At 37.5% G+C, this 22,205-nt stretch overlaps 1 protein-coding gene across 25 annotated transcripts in view; it reads left to right on the top strand.

The window, feature by feature from the left end:
* NRXN1 (neurexin 1) overlaps positions 1 to 22,205 on the top strand; it is a gene marked incomplete at both ends in the record, with an annotated part of 724,694 nt that overhangs the window by 610,512 nt on the left and 91,977 nt on the right. For 17 of the 25 annotated variants that reach the window (XM_080342494.1, XM_080342493.1, XM_080342492.1 and 14 more), the window contains 2 exons: positions 13,923 to 14,012; positions 15,445 to 15,764. In XM_080342494.1, the coding sequence (XP_080198620.1) occupies positions 13,923 to 14,012; positions 15,445 to 15,764 (410 nt within the window). The remainder of the gene's footprint in view (positions 1 to 13,922; positions 14,013 to 15,444; positions 15,765 to 22,205) is intronic. The other 8 variants (XM_080342501.1, XM_080342500.1, XM_080342497.1 and 5 more) reach the window with 2 other exon arrangements.

The raw sequence follows: 22,205 nt of genomic DNA, 5'->3' as shown, positions 1-22,205 counted from the left end.
CTTGAGCCTAGCAAGGTGTAGCTAAACCCAGATGGTCTTATCTGCAGTCTATCCTACCTGTTAGAAAAAGGTTAAAAGGCTTTTATGATACAGATAACCTAGAACCCTTATGAGTTTTATGAGAGTCACATTCTGTAGTATATACCATTTCAAATAAATTTGAAGCAGAATTGAACATCTATCACTATATCAGAAGCACAAAGCATTGTGAATGACATCCCGATTTCAACCCCTTGCAAGCAGAAGTTAACTGAATTGAAGGCAGTGAAATTATGCTTTTACAAATTGGTTTAATTGAGATGCGAATGGTTTATTTTCCTTAGTGGACTACTTCTAAGGAGTTAATTTGCCTTTCTGGTGCAGCATTGAGTTCAGTGGATATTAAAAAACTGAATGAAACACACTATTGTCAGGGTTAAGTATATATAAAGACAATTTTGATTTTCCTGTTTTAGAGATCTCACAGGCATTAATAGAGTACTGGATTAAGGTTTTACAATTACAGTTGCACAATAGGGAGAGGAGAATAAATATACTCTTTTGAAAAGAATGAACTGTACTAAAAGTTTGACTGTAGCTGGTTATAGGTCTAATTCTTGAAAATACACTCTCATTTTCAGAGCACAGCAACTGCCTCACAGCAATTTTCCCCCAAAGGATTCCTGAGAATCTCACTTTAGGGTCCTAGTCCAATAGTTGTCTTCCATGCAAATTTGTGTGTGTTTTTGTCTGAAATAAAATACAGACTCAGACTGAAGACAGTGCTGTGGTTGCACCATCAATTCCAAAAAGTTAGGGTAGGATAAGGCACAAGTGAAGGATTTGGACGGAAGTTTCAGGCTCAGTTTCAGGGTTCCACCTCCCCTTTTTAACTTGTCTGGTGCTCATAGGTATCCTGTGTGTATAAATCATCCTTTATGAGCCACATTGCCATCCACAGAAGTGCAGCATTGCAGTGTTCAGTGTTGCAGTGACTTGGGGGAGCCTGTGCATGACAGCCACATATCTCATAATCAGTCCCAAAGCTGATGGATACTCTTCATAAAAAGTGAAGTGATCATAGTTACTTTTTCTTTAGTCAGCTTGAGCTAATAAACTCAATATTACATACAACAAATAGTTAGCAAGCAGGAGCATTCATTGACTGGAAACACATCTAGTGGGGTTTTACAGGGTTCTGTACTGGGCTTGAAAATATCAAACACTTATTTATAAATGGCCTGGAAGTCTATATTAAGTCATTGCTGCTGATGTGTGGCTGCTATAAAGATTAAAAAAAAAAAAAAGGTGGTAAATAATAATGAGGGCAGGGTAACGTGACCTCTTGGGAAGCCAGGAGAATTTAAAGGAAGTTAGACTGCAGAAGTGCTAAGTGCTAAGATATGATTCTAAGCAAAAGTTGAAGGTTAGAGCAACATAAATAATGTCCTGGAAATTAATAATTCTGAGAAGGCACTTGTGAGGTCTCATCTTCCAGATTGTTCCATATGAACTATCATGTGATGATGTGACAAAGGAGTTTATGGAAATTACTTTGTGGGCATAAAAGGCTAAAATGCAAGAACTGAGCAGGATTTTAACACCCTTTACAGCACTTTGAAGCCAGCTCTGGAACAAGTATCAAGATCTGTACCTGGAGTCTGTGGTTCTATGGAAAAAAAAAAAGAGGATGTGTAACAAAAGCCCAAAAAAGGTCAACTGATTTATAGTGTAAAAAAAAAAGAAAACTGAGCAGTGACTTCATTACAGCTTTTAGTGGGACAAAAAACACTAAATGCTTAGAGTGCTCTTTAGCTGTTCCTAGAAAGTCATAACCAGAACTAAGAATTTCATGCAAGAAATAGAGCACATGATTTCAACGGTGAACCTTGGAATTCACTGCTGAAAGATTTCTCTTTACTGTGTGTCATCACATTAGGAGAAGATGGTTTCCTGGAAGGCCTGTTTGAGCCTGTTACAGGTTATGAATTGACCAAACAATAGTTTTATTGCTAAAGACAGGATCAAGTGGCTCAATATTCATGTCCTGTGATGTGCATATCAGATTATACCTATGTCTATATTAGGGGTGTACTATCAAGATAAGAATATTTTAGTGCTATGCTAATATTGTGTTCTTAATGCAGATATAACTATACTTTCCAAGGAATTAACAAAATCATTTTTAAAAATGTTTCCAGGTATAATTTCTATATCTAGAAATAATTTCTATATCCAGAAATATTACTATGCTAAACAAAGCTATACAGTGTCTTAAACATGTCAATCCTATTGCATTGAACTGAGAATGTGCTTGCAAATCAACAGAAAGAGAAACTGAAAATATTATCCCAATCCTAACGTACCATTTATCTTTCTCAACTTTGTATATTTATACATCCATAAATACTGATAGCTAGAAAAATTATTATTATTTAGCCATTTGCTCAGCCATTCTATCTGATATCTCACAAGTTTTTTACATGTATTGTTGTTTTCCTAGTGGCTGATTTTAGTTAAAGAGCATTCTAGGGAGTAAATCTGCATATAGATTTGCAACTGAGCTGGAGGAATGAGCCATGTTGCAAAAGTCTGACAAAAATAATCTGCTGGTTGTACACTTGCATCTGTCACTTCTCTGTGGATGTGAGCGCCATGGGTGCTCCATGCAGAAAACAAAGCAGGATGTTACTCCAGTCTTTGTCAGAATCGTGTTTTAGCCTTGTGCTTTATTAGTGGTAACAATGCATCCTGGGAGTTAGATATATTTTAATCTTAATTGTATTTACCTCAGCCTTAGCCATGGAAGTTTGTTTATAAGATCTAGCATTCTACTTTGGAAGCAGTGTCAAATCCATGCACATATTAATAAAACCAGGACAGTAGGCAGTTACCTTTTCCCATCTATTTTTTTTTTTAATTTCAGGGCAGTACTTTCATGGATAATTGTGGATGGTGGATTGATGAAATCATGTAGTCCTTCCTTCTTATAGTGCTCAATTTTGTCTTGAAAATAGGCTTATTAAAGTGGAATGCATTAATATTTTATTAGTAAGCCATCTGTACATTTTAGCTGTTAGTGTTTTATCTGCTTAGAATTAGATGTTTATTTAATGCTTCATCATTCTCAGTACTGTCATTTAAAAAATAATTTCAATAGCATATTATATTTTAATAATGCATTAGTGCTTCGTGTTAGACAAGGTACTAGAATTCATAAAGCTGGCGAGATTATAATATCCTTATCTAATTTCTTCAACATGGTGGGTTTCAGTATGTTTTTAAAAGGTCAAGTGGTTTCCTGAGAAAAAGTGAATGTGTAAATTGTGCTAGCAGAGCTATTTCCTTTCAAAGGTTGTTCTTTTCTCCATTTAACATTTCATAAGCATTTCAAAGTAGGAGTAGAGTCTACTTTTGGATATTACATCAGCAAATGGATTTTTATAAAAGAAAATGAAAAATTAAATATATTGATAGTTGACTAGCGATTGCATATTTCTTTGAAAATTCATATATGCTTAAATAGCTTAATATTGATTGTTTTTTCATTATGGTGTTTCAATTCAGATTAACTCTGAAAATCAAGCCAATAAATTTATGCCTGCACAAAAGTTAGCTGCCAGCTCTGGGCTGCCTATCTAAAATGTGACCTTGTTAACTTTAAAACAGAGTAGATCCTCGTATGAAAGTGTGTTCTGCGCAAGAGCTTAAAGAATTAGGATATCTTGATTTAGCTGGTAGAGCGCAGATCCATATGTTAGTTCTGGCATTGGAGTCGCTGGCTTTCTCTTCTAGTTGCCCAAGCTTACCTTGACACCAGCTGTCATCTGAAAACATCCAAGAAGAGATCTATAGCTTTAAAGGCCTTTTCAGGTCATTGTTTAGCAAGACACTTGGGAATTGCTTCTGTGGTTGATGTTCAGCATGTGTTTAAGTGCTTTTACAGAACAGGTTGCACTGAAATCAGCTTTCTATAGGAAGGGGGTTGGTGACAACACTGAGAACCTTTCTCACACCTGTACCCCCTCACAGGTGCTTTATTCAGCAGTGGGTCTTTCTCCCATTTTTACAGAGAGTATGCAAGAAGTCATGAAGTACAGACTTCAGCAAAGTAATAAATACATTATAGTAACCATCATTTCCCTCCCTTGAGAACTTCCTAAATCATAAAAGAAGGAAACTGTAGAAGTTTTGGACATAGAAATCCAGAGCATTTGAAGAATGCAGTTTTAAATTTTCTTCAAAATCAAAACCTCAATCAGAATCAGAATTCCAAAGCTAATTTGGAACACTTCACAGAATCAAAGAATGTCCCAAATTGAAAGGGAAACACAAGGATCGAGTCCAACTCTTGTCCCTGCATAGGGACAACCACAAAATTCACATAATGTGTCTGAGGGTATTTTCCAGTTGCTTCTTGAACACTGTCAGGCCTGGGGCTGTGACACGTCCCTGGGGAGCCTGTTCCAGTGCTCCAGCACCTTCTGGGTGAAGAACCTTTTCCTAATGTCCAACCTAAACCTCCCCAGCACATGTTCCTGCTGTTCCCTCAGGTTCCATCACTGGTTGCCAGAGAGAAGAGATTGGTGCCTGCCCCTCCTTCTCTCCTTGTGAGGAAACTGTAGGCTGTGATGAGATCTCCTTTCAGTCTTCTCCAGGCAGAACAAACCAAGTGACTTTAGCCTCTCCTCATGCGGCTTCACTTCCAAACCCTTCACCAACTTTGTAGCCCTCTTCTGGACACTCTCCAGTAGCTTTATAACCTGTTTTATCCTGTGGCACCCAGACTTGCACACAGAGCTCCGGGTGAGGCCGCACCAGTGCAGAGCAGAGCGGGACAATCACCTCCCTTGCCTGGCTGGCAATGCTGTGCTGGATGCACCCAGGACACAGTTGCCCTCTTGGCTGCCAGGGACACTATTGGCTCATGTTCAACTTGCCATTGACCAGAACCCCTAAATCTCTCTCTACAGAGCTGCTTTCCAGCAGCTCATCCCCTAGTCTGTATGTACAGCCAGGGTTGCCGTGTCCCAGGTGCAAAATCCGGCACTTGCCCTTGTTGAACTTCATGCGGTTGTTGATTGCCCAGTTCTCCAATTTGTCCAGATCCCTTTTCAGGGCCTCTCTGCCCTTGAGAGTGTCAACAGCTCCTCCCAATTTTGTGTCATCAGCAAACGTAGTATTCCCTCAAGTCCTGTGTCCAGGTAATTTATAAAGACATTAAAGACCCATCCACAAATCGCTTTGTAGATTAAAAAAAAAAAAAAAAATAAATAAAAAATAAATAAAAGAGCTGTGTTTCATAAAAGTTACATAAACAGGCTACATATCACACATCACAGATTAATCTAAATAGAAAATATTAGTGAAGCGTGTTTTTTTAAACATATAACTAGGGAATCAGAGTATTTCACCTTTTAACAGATAAAACTAAATCCCTGCTGAGAGTCTAACATGGCTGTTATGCTGTTGTGTGGTGGACTGCTCATTATAGTTCCGCAGTCCTAAAGCACTCCCTTGCTTTTATCTCACTGAGCATCTGTTTCTATTATTTACAGTTTCTGTTTCTGTGCCTTGCCAAAAGCATTAAAAAACCCTATGTGTACAAGTTTAAACCTTTCCATTTGAAATAGATTATTCTTTTATAGTAAAATGTCTGCAAGGCATAAATACACAAATGGAAATACAACTTTTAGACAGAGCTGAAAGTCTGGAGCTTGCTTTGGCCGAGGGCTACTCCTTTGCTGCATTGCTGACACAGAACAGATTTTTATCTCTTAAATGCCATTTTCTATCTGTATGGGTGCATTTGGTTTCTTCTGCTTGGCAAAGGCTTGTCCAAATGATGACCTCACTTTTGTTGTTTCCATTGGCTTGTGTGTAATCATGCATGTCCCTAGGAAAACAAGCTGACGCAGCCACAGCATATGTAGCGAGTGTGACAAAGCATCTATATGGTCCAGGACTTTGGGGCATAGTGGTGATGAAATCTAGCATTTTCGTGCTTTGTGAAAGAACATGAAATCAACATTTTTAATATTTGCAGTTACAGTCAACTTAGTTTGTGTGCTGTTGATAAGGATTGATGCTAATTGCCTTGGATTTCTTATGTTTGATATTTCTGGTCATGTTATGATCATGAAATTATCCTCCCTGCATTGCTTCCAAACAATCTGCTAGGGAAGTTCTATTGCAGTAGCTTTGATGATCATGAACTGAAGGCTAAACTCTTATTTTCCCTTACAAATCACATAACCAAGAGCAGAAATTCACCCTAGAATTTTTTTTTAATTGTTCCAGATAGCATTTCATGTTGCAAATGGTCCAGAAATAACATATGGGAAAAATTTGTAGAGATTCCCAAAGCCTTTCCCTGACTACAATAAAATGCAATGATATGAGCAATGACCTTTTGATGGTTTGTCCTATTCCATCCTCAGAATTTGCAGTGTGACTAAACTTAATTAGGAGGCTTGCACATAGTTAATAAGACCTTTCTTATTCATGGATTCTACCTTAATACTGGATACTCATGGGATTACAGACCAATAGAAATTTAAAATAAGAGCTGAGCATGGTGTTTTCCATTTGCCCTTGTTCATTCATATATGATGTGAGCATTATTTCTGTCAAGAGACATTCTATATAGCAGCTCTTTGCTAACATGAAATGAAGATCATCTAGGTTGCTACCTGGGTGAAAGTCAGAACACATTCAGTAGTTGCTATCTACTATCCAGCTAATTTTGGATATAGTAGGGTTGAAATATTCTCCATTTTCCAGCTGTTGAAAACCTATTGAATAAGAAACTGCTTACAGTCAACTTCTGGTTATAGTTCTATAGGAAAAGTAACCTTAAATACTGTGACATTATGATTTAGAAGCAGTTCAGAGTCCTTTTACCTTGGAGAACTACAAAATGTCACTATTGGAATGATGTGGGGCATGGTACTGTACTTACACCAATTCACTTTTTTATACTTTAATCTTACTCTTTAATGATTTCTATCAATTTTCCTGCCTATTTTAGCAGCAGCGATACAATATTAGCTCCTTAAATGCTGCACAGGCAGTACAAAGGATCTTTTTAAAGCTCCTGATAAAAAAATATGACCTTTAATTTATCAGACAACTCCTATGTTTTCTTATCTCCTTGTTGCTTTTCATCTTCTCTTGGTTGCTTTTGCTATAATACACCAACCTCTCAAAGTAAGCAATCCAACAATGCACAAACTTAGACAGATATTGCATTATAGTGAAGAAGTGAGAGTCACGAAGAGCACACTCTTTAATTACTAATTAATCCAGTGAAAAATAATCAAAACCAAAATAAGGCAGAAAGTAGTTGATTTGAAGTGAAGGTTCAGATCTCGCTGAGAGGTTAATGAGAGTTCTCAGTTTTATCCTGTAGAAAGTTGTAAAAATATGATTTAATTTGTTTAACATGCAAGCGTGAAACAAGGAGCTTATAGGTGAACATAAGATGTTTTGGTACAGTCTGTAGTATCAGTAGAATGGGAATCCACTTACAAATACATCTTTCAATAAATCTGGTAATTGGATTATTTTTTAAGGCAACGTAAGTTTTGCTTTGTGTTTATGAGTTATAAGCCACCGATGAGGGATTTCACTCTGCTGTCAGTCAGTCAGTGAGCAGAATATTCTCTTGGAATACTCAGTGTTTGTTATAAGGAATTTGGGAGTCCCTGTAGGGTGAAAAGGGCCATATAATATTATAGTCATTTGATACTAACTTGCCAGTTTTGACACTTTAAAGTTTGGAGAAGCCAAACTTTCTTTCTTCATAGGTTAGCTGTTCTGGAATAATGTAAGGCACTGTAGAGCTGCATTCTTACTTATTTGCTACAGGTTCTTTCTCTAACTTTAGGGTTACTTTGCACTTCTATCTTCTCACCAAGCTGATGGTCAGGTTTGTTCAAGACGACCAATGGGAAAAAATACGCATCCTCAAACTTTGTGTCTGTCTTCCCTTTGGACACTGCAGAAGGCCCAAATCAGCCTTCTGGATATGTAACTCCTTGTATAATAGTCTTCAGGGCTGACCATGGTATCCTCCTACCTCTCTCCCAACTCGTCATCCTACACATTGTAACAGATTGAGCTCGCATATTTTAGCAACAGAAAAAGACACACAGCTTAATCTGATCCATCTAGAACTCATTCCTGGATCAAATACTGGATAGACAAGTCTGTAGGGACTCAGCAAAAATACAAGTCAGAGCAGTGTCAGTGTCCCCCACAAACACAGTGATTTCCTGGGGTGGCCATGGACCTATTGTCCTCTGCCCATCCAACCTGGTCTCATGTTTATATATTCTGGTCCTAGGGAATTGTGATAGAAAAGGTGATCTTGTGTTTGCATGTATAAAGGCAAGCTTATTGATGGCTGCTGAGGACAAGATGCTTGCAGGTAATAGTAGGCAGCAGGCAGGAACCGATAATGGGATGTTCTGCAGACTATTTAGAAGCTAACTTTGTTAGGAGCAAGACTTGCTCCAGGTCTACAGCAGCAGGTGAAGTAAGGTTATCCCCTAGCACGCTCTACGCATCATGCATGGAAAGTCTGGGAACGTAATCTGGGCTTGCAGTGTATAAGTGGGTGGGAAGCCCTAGCCTGAGTGACCTCTCTAAAGGGGTCTTTGGACAATCAGATGTAGACATAGCCACTGAATTCCTTAGATGACAGTTAAAGACTACTTAAATTTTAATCTTAATATAGATTTAGAGAATGTCTGTATATTGGCTATTCAAAATGCATTATGTTTTGAATCTATTGTATTGTTAACATAAATTTCCTTTGTGACTATGATGATACTGAAAGCATCTGTATATGGCCAAGACGTGGAACCAGTGTGAACACCAGCATCACAAAATTACGTGCAAGTCATGTAAAAGTTTGTGCTTGCACTTGATAGTACTTAAAATATCACTCTCTCTTTTGCTGGGAATAAGCAAGCTGCATGTTGCAAAATCATCTGTTGTATAAATTTCAAACTACAGTCTTTCCATCTCCAGTTTATTCTAACATTAATATGTATTTGCATACACAAGTGTGCATGCACAGTAGTGGATGATTTGAATGAACTTCAGTATGGGACGTTACTAAGATCGTGCTTGCATTTCCTAGCCTGGCCACATGAGACACTGTGTGGACTGTTTTCTCCTGTACCACAGAGCTGCCATGGCTTCCTCCCATGCTGTGCAGTTGATGCTTCAGTCAGGTTTCATCCCTGATTGCCTCTGGCAGAATGATCTAGGTCTTTGCCTTCCTCTTGAGGATGTCAGGGGTGGGTCATGATTCAGAAATAGCAGTGTCAAGATCATGATGAGCAAAACTGGGGAGAAAGAGGGTTGTTTAAAAATGGAGATAGACCTTGGTTTCGTCAGTTTGTTATTTATTTCTCTAGCAGATCACTGAGACTAACAAGGTGAACTTATGTTCTGTTAAAGAATATGTTTCAAAGAAAATCTTCTGTAGTCTAGGTTGTTATTCACAGACTCTCAATTTTCAACCTTCTTACTTATTCTCTTTCAAGGATGCTGCTATTTCACATCAATAACTGACACCTTTATTTCAGAGAGCAAAATAGAATTACACTCCAGCACTGACAATATAATAAATCAGGAGGGATAAAATACATATTAGTGAAGTTCACAGAGTTGGTTTGTCCCAGCTGACCTATAGATATAAAGGTATGATTAAAGTTTTTTTGGACTCCTTCTTCTCAATCTTGCCACAAGATTTAGCTCCGACTCAAAGATTTGACCTTTGCTGCTCTTCTCTGCTTACCTTGATTCCTTGGAATTATTGTTACTCCCTTGAAGCCTTTCTCTCGTACAGAATTAACACTGTGTTGTGACAAAAATATTATCTATGTGGCAGAAGAATGAAGCCATCTAGAATTCAATCAGGTGAGACAATGTCACAGTGCACATCCTGAGTGAATCATTTTGACCCAGCTTTTTTAATCAAAGAAATCTCGGCTATACAACCAGGAATTGCCAGGCTGGATAGTCACATAGCTGTCTACAATTAAAGTTTAGGCATATCAGTTGGTTTTTATAAATTATGGTTGAAAAGCATGCCTACCAGAGCATTTAATCTTTCAGACAGGTAATAGAAATCAAATCTCAAAGCCACAGGTTTATTTAAAGTATGGAAATATTTATTAACCTTCTTGGAAGTGTTTTTACTGAAGAAGTTCTTTGTGGTTCACCATGTTGGTAAAAACAAGCATAAATAAAGGAAGCATGAAAAATGTGTACGGAATACTCTGATGAAAAGCAATATGTAGTACTTATGTTTTCCCTACTGGGGATGAGAGTACCAGATGAAGTAAATACACTTAGTTTTACTGATTGCATTGGGGCTATCCAGATTTGTTGTAGCTGAGTGTATGACCCAAACCAGCTGTTTGGGAAGAAGCAGTTATTGAAAAGATATGTGTTTTCACAATGTAATAATAATTTGTTGCTGTTAATGTTTTCTCCATTATTTTCAATGTCATGTATTTTTTTTTTTAATGTAGTTCTTACCTATGCATCTCCTGGTTTCATTACCAAACCTATGTGTTCTCCTTGAAACTAAGCCTGGATAAGTTCCACACCATTTCCCCCTAGCCCTTCCATTCATATTATCTACTAGAAGAATTCAAGCTAATGTAATAGTGTCAAATTGAGATGCATTTGACAATGCACTTTTTCTCTGTTGAGGGATGGGCTAATGTAATCAGCAATTATTTTTTTGTGTGACCTTTGCAAAACAAATGGCTATTTCCTTGCTTTTAATTTGTATTTTGCTCCCAGTGGTGCAAGACTGCTGCAGTTAGTATAAAACATAATTTATATATAGAATCACATTATAATAGGATGCACTATTCTCAAAAAACATGCTCCATGAACTTTTTAGTGAAATAATTAAAGAAATGTATAAGCTGGCCAGGACTAAATTTATGCTGCTAATTCACAGAGGAGTTTCCCTGATCACCATAGAAATGTCCTGGAGCAGCTGCCGAGTATTAGAGGTGGGGCAGCAATGAACCCTTGCCTAGGATAAATCCCTCATTAGTAGTGGAATTACAGTAGAGATATGCTATAGTGTTGGGGATCCAGACTGGTGAGCGTAGAGGGTCCTTTTACTAAATCCACCTGATTTAGACCCACTAGTTGAATAAACAACATAGAATTTAATGCCTTCCCAAAGTATGCAGTTGTGAACATTGGTTCATTTTGACAAGACTATGTGGTTGTTCTGAGGTCTGTGAAGCATTTGTTCGTGAAAACCATCCAGTGAGTGACAGTGGATGAATCTGTACTGAATAATCATCTACAACCATGAGACTTCTGTCCACTGCGTTAATAGACACCTTATGCCTGCAAACCTATTCTGAACAATATAGCCTTTTCTTATAAATGACATAGAAGAATCCTGCCAACCCCCTCTTTTTTTTTCTTTTTTTTTTTTTTCTCAGTATAGATAACAAAAGAAATATATCCAACAGCAACAAAGCCTCATGATTAACTTGTTCTAAGTTAAGAAAACCTCCTGGAAATAGGACGTTCTCTCACTTATTCAGTGACTCAACTGATAATGCCTCAATAAAAAGTGTATGAGCGTCTTATGGAAAAGCTAAACATTAGTGCTTAAAGCAACTGACTGTCAGGGGATATAAATTATTAATTCACCAGTGTGTACCATGTGTATGTGTACATAGATATATATATATATAAATTTTTTAAATTAGCATATACAAATCCAAAACAGAAAGATGGAGGATCACACTACTTATCTTTGTTCCCATGCCGATCACAGGACATTTCTCACATTTTTCTGTACTTCTCAACTTTCCATGTAGTCACAGAAAGTTCATACTAAGGTAAGGAGCCCAAGATGAAGAGCAGTAACTTTAACGATCATAACAGGAAAATAAAATCATAAGGCATTCTGTATCACAACATCACAAGACCTGTGTTCTTACTCTTTATTCTAAATTTTCATTGTCTTGTAAAGGCAGAAAATGAAAGGTGTCAGTAAAATATTGTTTTACAGGGAATGATTCAGAAGGTTGATAATAGAGCAAAATGTACATAAGGAAAAGAAGTGTATATTTTTATATATACACCTATGCAATTTTTAATATTGACACACATATAGAAGTCCACATAGCATATTTGCCCAGAGAAGCTGTGGATGCCACATCATTGGAAGCGTTCAGGATTGAGTTGAATGGGGCTTTGAGAAACATGATGTAGTGGAAGATGTTCCTGCCCATGACAGGGGGCTTGTAGTAGATGATCTTCAAAGGTCCCTGCAACACAAACCATTCTATGATTTCGTATTGGGAAGTGGATAGGAAAACACATCCTCTCAAAAGAAAATAGATCAGCTTCTGGCATAGTGAACTATGTGCATGCTAAACCAAGTGAGGGAGACAGGAAGCATGGAGCGTAGCAGTTCGTGTCACTGCAGGATATGTATCGGCATAAAACCACCATGTTTTTTGGCACAGAAGCTGCTGTTCTTGCTGTTTCTGCGGGTTACAGTACTGATCCTTCCCTGCAACACTGTTCTGACTGGTGATACTGATAGGGGGATGATTGTCTGACAAACTAGAACATTGATTTTCTGAATTTGGATAATACCTTGGTTTCATAACTAGCAGTAGGATCTTGCTAGCTCAAGAAAATATGTTTCTGAGCACTACATGAGCTATGGTATCCTGTACTTACCATTTTCACTGCAGATACAGGACTCAGTTCATTTCTGGTTGAAGTCAAAAACAGTATGCACATTTGACTTTGGATTTGGACCTGAATTAGGAATGACTGCTTTTTACTCATCTGGCTCTTCTTATCTCTCAGGTTCTTTACTAATATGAACCAATACAATGGAAGAAAAAGGTATTGTTGGTCTAAAATAAGAAAACACTAATGTATGGATGGTTTTCTCAGGGATTACAGCTATATCATTCAAACACAAAAACCTATAATTAGAAATAGTTATTTAAAGTGATTTGCTAAGTATTCCTTGTTGATGGGTATTTTACTCTCAGTACTAGCCTTACTTTATCTCATTGTTTTATTTAAAGAAGTCAAAGGTGTCTGCACAGGCTGAGGATAGATATGGTTTGCAAATACGACAAGCTTGTGTTTTGCATTGTTGAGATCTGGGCAGTTCTTAATTTATGAAACCCCACTACAGATGGCCTCTTGCTAAATTTTAAAGTACTTCCATATTTCATAACCAGGCTACCTTTCAGCAAGTCACTTTTGTCAAAGCCTTGGTGTTCCTTCAAGATGTTGTCAACATGTCCTATGAGAATGTACAAAGGGTGAATACCCTGGTCTGTTCTGTACCATGTATTTGAATCTCTGGAATTTGTTTAAATGAAGCAAATACAAATATATTTTTTTCTGACTAGGAAACAAGTTATGGCAGGTCTATTTCTAGACAGCAGAAGTGTGCCTTAGGTGGTGATTAAGAGTTGTGTTCTTTAAATGACTAACCTGGAGTGAGAGGTTGGATGTCTTTTGAAAACTTAAACCTGTTTCACCTGAACATGTTTAACTAGTTAATAAGAAACATCAAAAAAGACAAAACCCTGAGGTCAATGATCATTTTCTGTAAAGCCATTCGATGATGTTTAAATTTGTTTTTTGGGTCTGTCTATAACATAAGTTTAATAACCTAGCTCAAATGCAGATTTCTAATTTTCAATTAACATAGGAATAATTTTGTTTGCTAAAATAAAATAAATGAATGAATGAAAAGTCTGAACCATGAAATGTTCTAGGTAGCACTTTTTAAAATTCCAAATTTCAAAAAATCATGTGGCAACTGTATAGCTCAAGCTTTAAGTATTAACTTTTAACCTTTGACCTTACAGATTTTAACCAATGAAATGTCTCTTTAAACTTTAAAGGAAACAATGATAACGAGCGCCTGGCGATTGCTAGACAGCGAATTCCATATCGACTTGGTCGAGTAGTTGATGAATGGCTACTCGACAAAGGTAAAAAACATTGATTAAAACTTCAAATAAAAAAATAATTTGAACATAACCAAGTAGTACTTCATTGTAAGACTAATAAACATAAAAAATAAATTTCAGTAAAACTAAATTAAAAACAACTTTAAAAAAGTAAAATATAGAGTAATATTTGCATACCTTGTATAATAATTTCTATTCATTTCTAGAAGTACCAGCTGTTTAATAATCTTACCCTGTTAACTTAAGGTTAAAGGGACTGTTAAATATAATCCACTAACTCAATCTATGAAGGTACTCATAGCAAACATTAACCAAAAATTATAAATCATTCATAGATTATACTACATGTTCCAGCATCTAAATTATTAACTAAAAATATATGTAGTTATGATATCTTCATTATGGTCCTGAAAAAAATTTGTTTAAACTGTAGGTATCTTAAATAGTGGGCAATATGAATTGCCAATCAAAATGAAGTCCCTTTAACGTTTGCAACCTTCTAAGGGGATTTTGGAACAAACACTAATTAAAACAGAACTTAAAGTTGTGTGCATGCTTTTTGTGAGCAGAAACCAATCTGCTAAAGTGACTATTCTATTTACTAAGAGTGGTACTGTTGCTGAGGATTTCTCTGTTTAATGGAAATGTGCCATGATTTCTCCATCGGTATGTGTATCATTTCTGAAGCCGCTTTTACATCTAAAATCTTTTATTTTAATTGATAGCCTTGCTGAAAGCCAATCAGACATTTATTTTTGAATCTGCCTCTGAGATACTCAGTGTGAACCATGTGTTTCTCTTCAGTGTGGATGTTGAAGGAAAACAAACATTTAAATACAAAAAGGAAACATTTAATTAAAAGTATAAATATTTTATCCACTTTATATAGAGATATGACAGATTACTGCATAACATTCTTCTAAATTCACTGAAGTTGTTGGGATGTATATAAACTCTGTGTGTGTATATACATATTTGTATATGTCTATACATACATAAACTCACATGTACATACTTAAAGCTATAGGTCCTATGCTGTATTGCATGGAAAATGCTTTGAAATGTTGGCAGACTTGAAGAAAAAAGTAATCTTAAGGAATTAGAAATGTGGCATTCTTGACACACAACAAAAAGTTTAACACTACTTTCAGGTAGAAGGGAGAGAGGTATCATTTGTACTGCTAAACACATTTACAAATATATTTGATTGGCCTTTTAGCAAAAAAAGAAAAAAAAAAAAATCCCAGAATGTCATAAACTAAGAAAAATGCAAATGCTCTGAAAATTTATGCATTTCATGGACACCTCATTAAAAAGCAATGAATTATGAGTCAAATCCTTTTCTTATAGTTTATTGCTCTCATTATTCACCCCATGAAATTCTGTTATCACTCGCATAGAGTATAGTGTTCACAGTCAACATTTTTGCATGTATATAATGTTATCTTTACAGGGCGTCAGCTCACAATCTTCAATAGCCAAGCAACCATAAAAATTGGAGGCAAGGAACGTGGCCATCCTTTCCAAGGCCAGCTCTCTGGTCTTTACTACAATGGCTTGAAAGTTCTGAATATGGCAGCAGAAAATGATGCCAACATCATGATAGAAGGAAACGTGAGACTTGTTGGTGAAGTGCCTTCCTCTATGACAACCGAGTCCACAGCCACAGCGATGCAGTCTGAGATGTCCACATCAGTCATGGAAACAACCACCACTTTGGCCACAAGCACCGCTAGAAGAGGAAAGGCCCCGACAAAAGAACCTATTGGTCAGGTTAGTTGGCTTCCTCGCCTTTTGCAAATATTTTCGCGTCTTTGAGCGTGGCTCCGATATTGCATTCACTCTGCGGATGAAATCGTTCCTGTTGAAGAAATGCATGAATCATAGATAAAAGTTCTGTACCATACGTGGCTCATGGATGTGATGTTGATCAGCATTTAGAGGGAAAGTAAGGATTTTGATGTTCTTCCAAGTTAGACAAAATTACAGATTTTCCTTGTGCTGAGTTTTATTGCCCTGTCATCCGTCTTCATCAGAGTGCCTATCTTTAAATACTTTTTCTTCTTTAGATGGCTTATACTGATTATTTTCGGTATAGGAATGCAGGATGTCTGGAATTAGACATAATGAAATGAAGTAATGACTTTATCCATGAGATAGAGAAAAGAGACCCAGTTTAAAGAGGGAGCAGGAAGGAGGTGTGAAGACAAAGTTGGAGGAGGCTGGAAAAGAGAGAATTAGTGCTTTCTCTAGTCCCACGATTTATTATCTTGTCAGGCAGAATTCCTCATAAGAGGCAATGAGAACAGAGGGAATTAAGAGCACTCTGTACCCTGGGAGGCTCAAACTCCAAGTCAGAGGCTGTTGTTTACTGTTTGTTGAGGTTATTTGCATCTCATGAATTTAGTGATATATTTAGTAGCTTTCAGGTTTTGTCAGAATCTCTGCATAAAATGTGTGGTAATTTAAATATCGGAAAAAGAAGGGGGTAAAACACATGAGTGAATTAAGTACCCCTGTCTTGTGGATACCCTGAGTAACAGCATTCAGACTTCATGCTTTAAAAACCTAAAACTTACCCGGACATTTCTGTGGCAGAGAAGATTCTTTTATGTTTATCCGGTCTATAAAACAAAACAAAAGGCACACTGCTAAAAGCTTTTCCTGTGTTCACTTGGTTCACATGTTTGCTTGTGTGCCCACTGTGCCATCAAGCCATGACAACTGTGCTCTGAGATCCAGAAGGAGGAAAAGGAGAAAAGAAAGTGTTATGAGCCATAGGGAGGAACAGGAGCACGATGTGATGAATGAGGTTAATTTTCTCAAGAATGGAGGAGAACATGCTGATTAGACTGGGAGGCTGAGGTCAAATTGCCTCATTTCTGTGTAAAGCCTCAACTCACAGTTGGAATTTGATCGGGGCATCAAAAGTATGCCTCACTTTATTATCCAGCTATTCTGATCTCAGTATTTTGCGACAATGGAATGTAAGACCTCATCAGATTTACACAGAGGAAGATTTGCATCTAATAAATGCAGGACAGCCTTACAACATGGAAGAACTTGGGCTAAATTAGTGCTACTAAATTAAAATTAAACTAAGTTAAACTGCTCTAACAGTTCCCAGCATGATTTTGGCCTCTGCCACTGCCTCAGGAAATTCCCAGACATGATTTGGGAAGAAGGACATCACAGGGAGCATTCCCAGTTGGTACCTTGCATAATCTGTGGGCAATAGGAGTTTACTGGCATAGCTGCTTTGCCAGTTAGCCTCAGTTTCCAGGAATATTCTGCAGTGTGATTTACTCAGTTGTTTGGATGTCTGGCCACTGAGATTTTTCTTTTTGAGGTGTTCCAATGGCATCTTTGAGGAAGAAAAAGGTTTCTTCAGCTAACAGCTATGGCGAGGTGTAATTTTTTCTGAAGAGGGGAAACAGATGATTAGGCAAAAAGATCTTCCAAAGATCTTCCATTTCTAGACTGGTGCCTGAAGTAAGGTGTGGCCCATATTGATTTTATCAACGTATCTACACAATTATTTTAAACACCTTGCTGCCACTGGAGCAGAGTGACCTCAGTGCAACTGTCCTGTCCTGGCTGATCTGGCTACTCTGCGATGCTGTGAGCACCTGGTCTTTGAAGTTCCACCATCGTGAACCTTGGGCAAGCTCCAGGAGCGTCCAGAGTTGCACAGCATCTCACCAAAGCATGTTATGAGGCTGGAGGTTTAGATCAATCTCACCTATTATCCTGGTCGGTGTGAGTCCTTGATGCAGCCCATTTGAAACAACTTGTTTGGAAGATGTCTCTATGTAAGAAACTGAAATAATTTCTGAGGATAGCATTCAGTGTTAATGCCTTTACAGCACAATGTCATCCTGATTCTGTAACTGAGGCCTTCTTGTAGTGGTTTACTTCAGCTGTATCTAAACATTCTGCCTGGTAGGATTTGTGTTGTCATTCATTATGTCATATACACTTAATTAGTCAGGCACTGCACTGAAACACAGTTTGCAGTCAGGTCTGTGATTTGATTTGAACAGATTGATAACATCCCAAAGTCAAAGCTGAAATTTATCTGCAGGATATTATGTTATTCCTGCAACAAACTCAGACCTAGGAAGCTCCTAAATCACATTAAGGACATAATTTCTTATCTCATTAATACCTGTTTTCTTATTCTACCTGCATGTAATAATTTCTGTGCTAGTGACCCATAGGACTCCCATGGGTCCATCCTGCAGGGTGCTAAGTAATCACTTTCTATCTTGTGGTCATGGAGCAATAAAGGCACTCACCTCTTAATTTCTGCATTCCCTTTCATTTTTGTCCTTTAATTTTTTTTTTTTTCTGATTTTTATTTATATGTAACCTCTACAAGAGTGTCAACTACATTGACATACTGTAATGCACAGGAAGAAAAGTTACCTTTCCAGCATTAATTAGTTTACTGAAGAAAATATGCAGCTGAACAGCAATTCCTAATGAAAAAACTTAGATTACTGCAAAGCAGCACATCTGAAATACCATATAAGCAAATGACCTAATCAGTCAGAGTTTGTTTGTTCCATTTGCAGAGGTATTGAATTCAATTAAAGATTACAATACTTAAATAAGATCATTTAAATCTCTATTTATAGGAAATGCTCTTTTAAAAAACCTACAATGTTAGTGTTTAAAGTGAGAGTGTGTGCTTCTCAACAAATATCTAGCTAATGTAATATATGATACAAGACAGACATTATACTTCCAGAAAGTATGGTGCATAATGTTGTGCATGATTTTAGATAAATGAGGTCTTAGGTGTTCTGAAAAAAAAAAAAAATACTGTTTGTTAGTGACTCTTCTCTAAATGCAGGTTTTGCCTACTTGGAGGCTGTGTCATACTTTAACAATAGATGTTTTGGTGATGACAGACATCTTAATTATTATATTTGTAAATGTAGATTTTTCAAAGAGGAGGAGAAAGGTGCTCAAGGCCTATTGAATGTCGGTGGTAGGTGAATGCCTCATTTTCCTCAGTGCATTAAAACTCCCACCCCCTCTTTGATTATAGTGGCATCTAGAGCTGTCAGCCTTCATGCAAGGCACTGCATAAACACATAGGAAGTGACAACTCCTGACTCAAATAGCTTACAGAATAAACAAAAGGTACCAGGTAAGGAGGAAAAAAAAAATTAAAAAGGAAAGTAGGAGGTAGGAGGAAGAGGGAAATAAAGCAAGCATCGCACTGTTTCAGCATTAACAAGCAACCTGGGGATTTGCACCCATTGTGGGAGGGAAAGTTTGCTGCCTGTTTTTCATCCAGGCTCTTCAGATAGCAGCCCCCGAGCTACAGCTGTCCTGTAGGATCACTGTGTAGTTTACCATAGACTCTGGAGCAGGCAATTTAAGAACTGGGCTACACAGTTTGTCCCAGTTTGGCAGTTGGTGCAAAATCAACACCAGTTGGGTGGTCAATGTAAGATTTTCTGTTCTTTGCATCTCACTTTGCCGTTGACGCTTCAGCAAACCTATGGCCACTGGCATGGGAGCTGAGGATGGCAGAAGAGGTCCTTTGCTTACCCCCACAATGATCGGGAGTAGGCTCAAAATTTCACACACCTTTATGAGCATGAAAAGAAATCCCCAACCTTAAGTGTTATAAGAACAGGACTTCTGTTAAGTAAAAATATGCAGCTATGTCTCGTTGGCTTTTGGTGAGCCATAAGTATGCAGTGCGGCTCAGAAATATCTAAGTCTAAGAATATCATCCTCTTTCATCTTTTATTTTTGATGCTTTTTAAAAGTCTCATTTGCAAGTTTTTCTGTGCAATCATGAAGGCGATAAACTTCTTTTAAAATTGAAAATTAAGAGATTCGCATTTTGTATAATTCCAGGAGCTGGGGTGTTAAGCAAAACATCAAGTACTGCAAAGCTTGCAATAAAAATTGCAAGAGTTGTCAGAAGCAGAAGGGCTTCAAAAGGACTTCGAGTAAGGGTTTTACTTGAATTAGGATAGCACAATTAGGCCTTTAGTATCTCTTTGGCATGGCTTTGTGGATCTGTATTAACTAGAAATCATAAATGAAGAGATAGTAAATCAAGAATAATATGCTAATTTCTCATCTCTTTCTAAGGATTTGATTATGACAGCTCATCCACAGAGCAGCTTCTGCTCTCATGCATTGGAAACCAATTCTGAAAGTTGTGTGCAAAATAGCTTTTTAAAATTTTTCATAGGGATTCTGGCAGTCCTCTTTGTTCTCATCAGAGTGGGCTCTTATCAGTAACACTAAGCCACTTAACCAGCAATTGCAATGCACTGTGATATGATTGCATGTTTTGGAACAATAGCCACTGATTTTTGGTCAAGCAAAATTAAATTGACTTCATATTAAATTGATGAGCTGAAATATGGTCAGTTGCCTTGAAGGACATACATCAGGTGAAGGGTATATTTCTTTATGTGTATTGAAGCACAGGATTTAAATGGTATTCATTGTAGCAGGGACAGTGACAGGCTTGACTCAATGTATTCACCTACCAAATAAAATGGAGCATTTCAAAAAGATAGGGGAGTTTTCCGTGGGAAAAGTTCAGTTTTAGGAATGGTAGTTGAGTATATGACCTTTACACAGGATAGTAAATATGAATATATTTTATGGAGACACTCTAATCATTAAATCAATGTAGCTAATAGGAGAAAGAGTATTTTCCACCCATCTCAGTTTAAAATTATCCACTGAATAGTTTGCAATGCTTGTTCTTATATACAGGGGTTGGGTTCTTTCCATGCCTCTGCACTGCTGCTACTTCTGGACATTCACACCAACCAGTCTCACAGTTCATCAGCCCCAGTAGGCAAAGCTTTTCCCCAGGGGTCTGGTAAATGACAAGGATTTGACTCATATGCTCAGTAGTGTCAAATGAATCCCATAGCTTCCAGCATCACAGTGCTCTGCGCCCATGCATGCTCACTAGGTGACAGAACCTGGGAAATCCAAGTGTTAAGAACAAACCTCATTTGTAGTAGGATCCCTATGCAAATATGGTAGCTGTGGAAGTGCTTGTGTAGTGCAGGTAGACAGAAAACTAGCTAGGTGCATGAAACCTATGCCCTTCTTTTCCTTCTTTTCATTTTTTTGTTTTGTTTAAACTATCAGACTATGAATTTTTAGTTTCTTCTAATTAGTTTTGATAATTCAAGTGATTATTTTAAAACATAATTGTTAGTGCTCACACTCAAATCAGATCTCTAAAAAATTAAAATAGGATACTGTGAAAACTGAAATTCTCTAGCTGTGTTTTAGTATTTGCTATCCAATCACATCTGACTTTCCCATTCTCCTGAAAAGTATTTGCATTTTGAATATTAGCTCTTCAGTTGGAGCACTGAAGTTACATAAATATGGTGGCTTTAGAAATGCAGCTTTGAGCACACCTGCATATTGGGTTGATTGATTGGTCAAGTCTGACTTATATGATTGTAGGGTTGTCTGTCTGTCCATCTTAATAAATACTGAATCCCTCAACCAATTCAGTCAAATCTATCATTGGGAGAAAGATTTCAAGGTCATCAAGCTCACAGAGGAGCCAAATTACATGAGTTCTGGTGCCATCCTGGTCTTCTGTTTCATATTGCAGAGTCATGTTTTCCCTCATTTTGTGTTTAAAAAGCAAAGATTAAAAAGCAAAACAAAGTGAATGTGTGCTTAGGGAGAGTTTTTTCAGAGGTTCCCTCGGACTCATTAATGTTTCTATATTACTTCAGTGGTTTTGAAAATCTTATCCAAGACAAGATACTATATCCACTCTTCAAAAAGGGCAAGAAGAATGACCCAGGAAACTCTAGGATGGGTCCAGACTCTTTTCAGTGGTGCCGAACGATAGGATGAGGGGCAATGGGCACAGTCTGAAGCACAGAAGGTTCCATCTGAATATGAGGAGAAACTTCTTTACTGGGAGGGTGCCAGAGCACTGGAACAGGCTGTCCAGAGAGGCTGTGGAGTCTCCTTCTCTGGAGACATTCAAAACCCACCTGGATGCATTCCTGTGCAATTTGCTCTGGGTGAATCTGCTTTAGCAGGTGGCTTTGACTAGATGATCTCCAGAGGTCCCTTCCAACCCCAACCATTCTGTGACTCTATGATACTTCATGTCTACTGTGCTATACAGTCCAGAGAAAATGGACATCTGCACGGGTTATTTTGTCTTTCTGTCTTCTGTATGTT

This window comes from Nesoenas mayeri (genome assembly GCF_963082525.1).
Source record: "Nesoenas mayeri genome assembly, chromosome: 3".
In the NCBI taxonomy this organism is placed as follows: domain Eukaryota; kingdom Metazoa; phylum Chordata; class Aves; order Columbiformes; family Columbidae; genus Nesoenas; species Nesoenas mayeri.
Note: the sequence above shows the minus strand (reverse complement) of the source record. Positions and strands in the feature narration are given on the sequence as shown.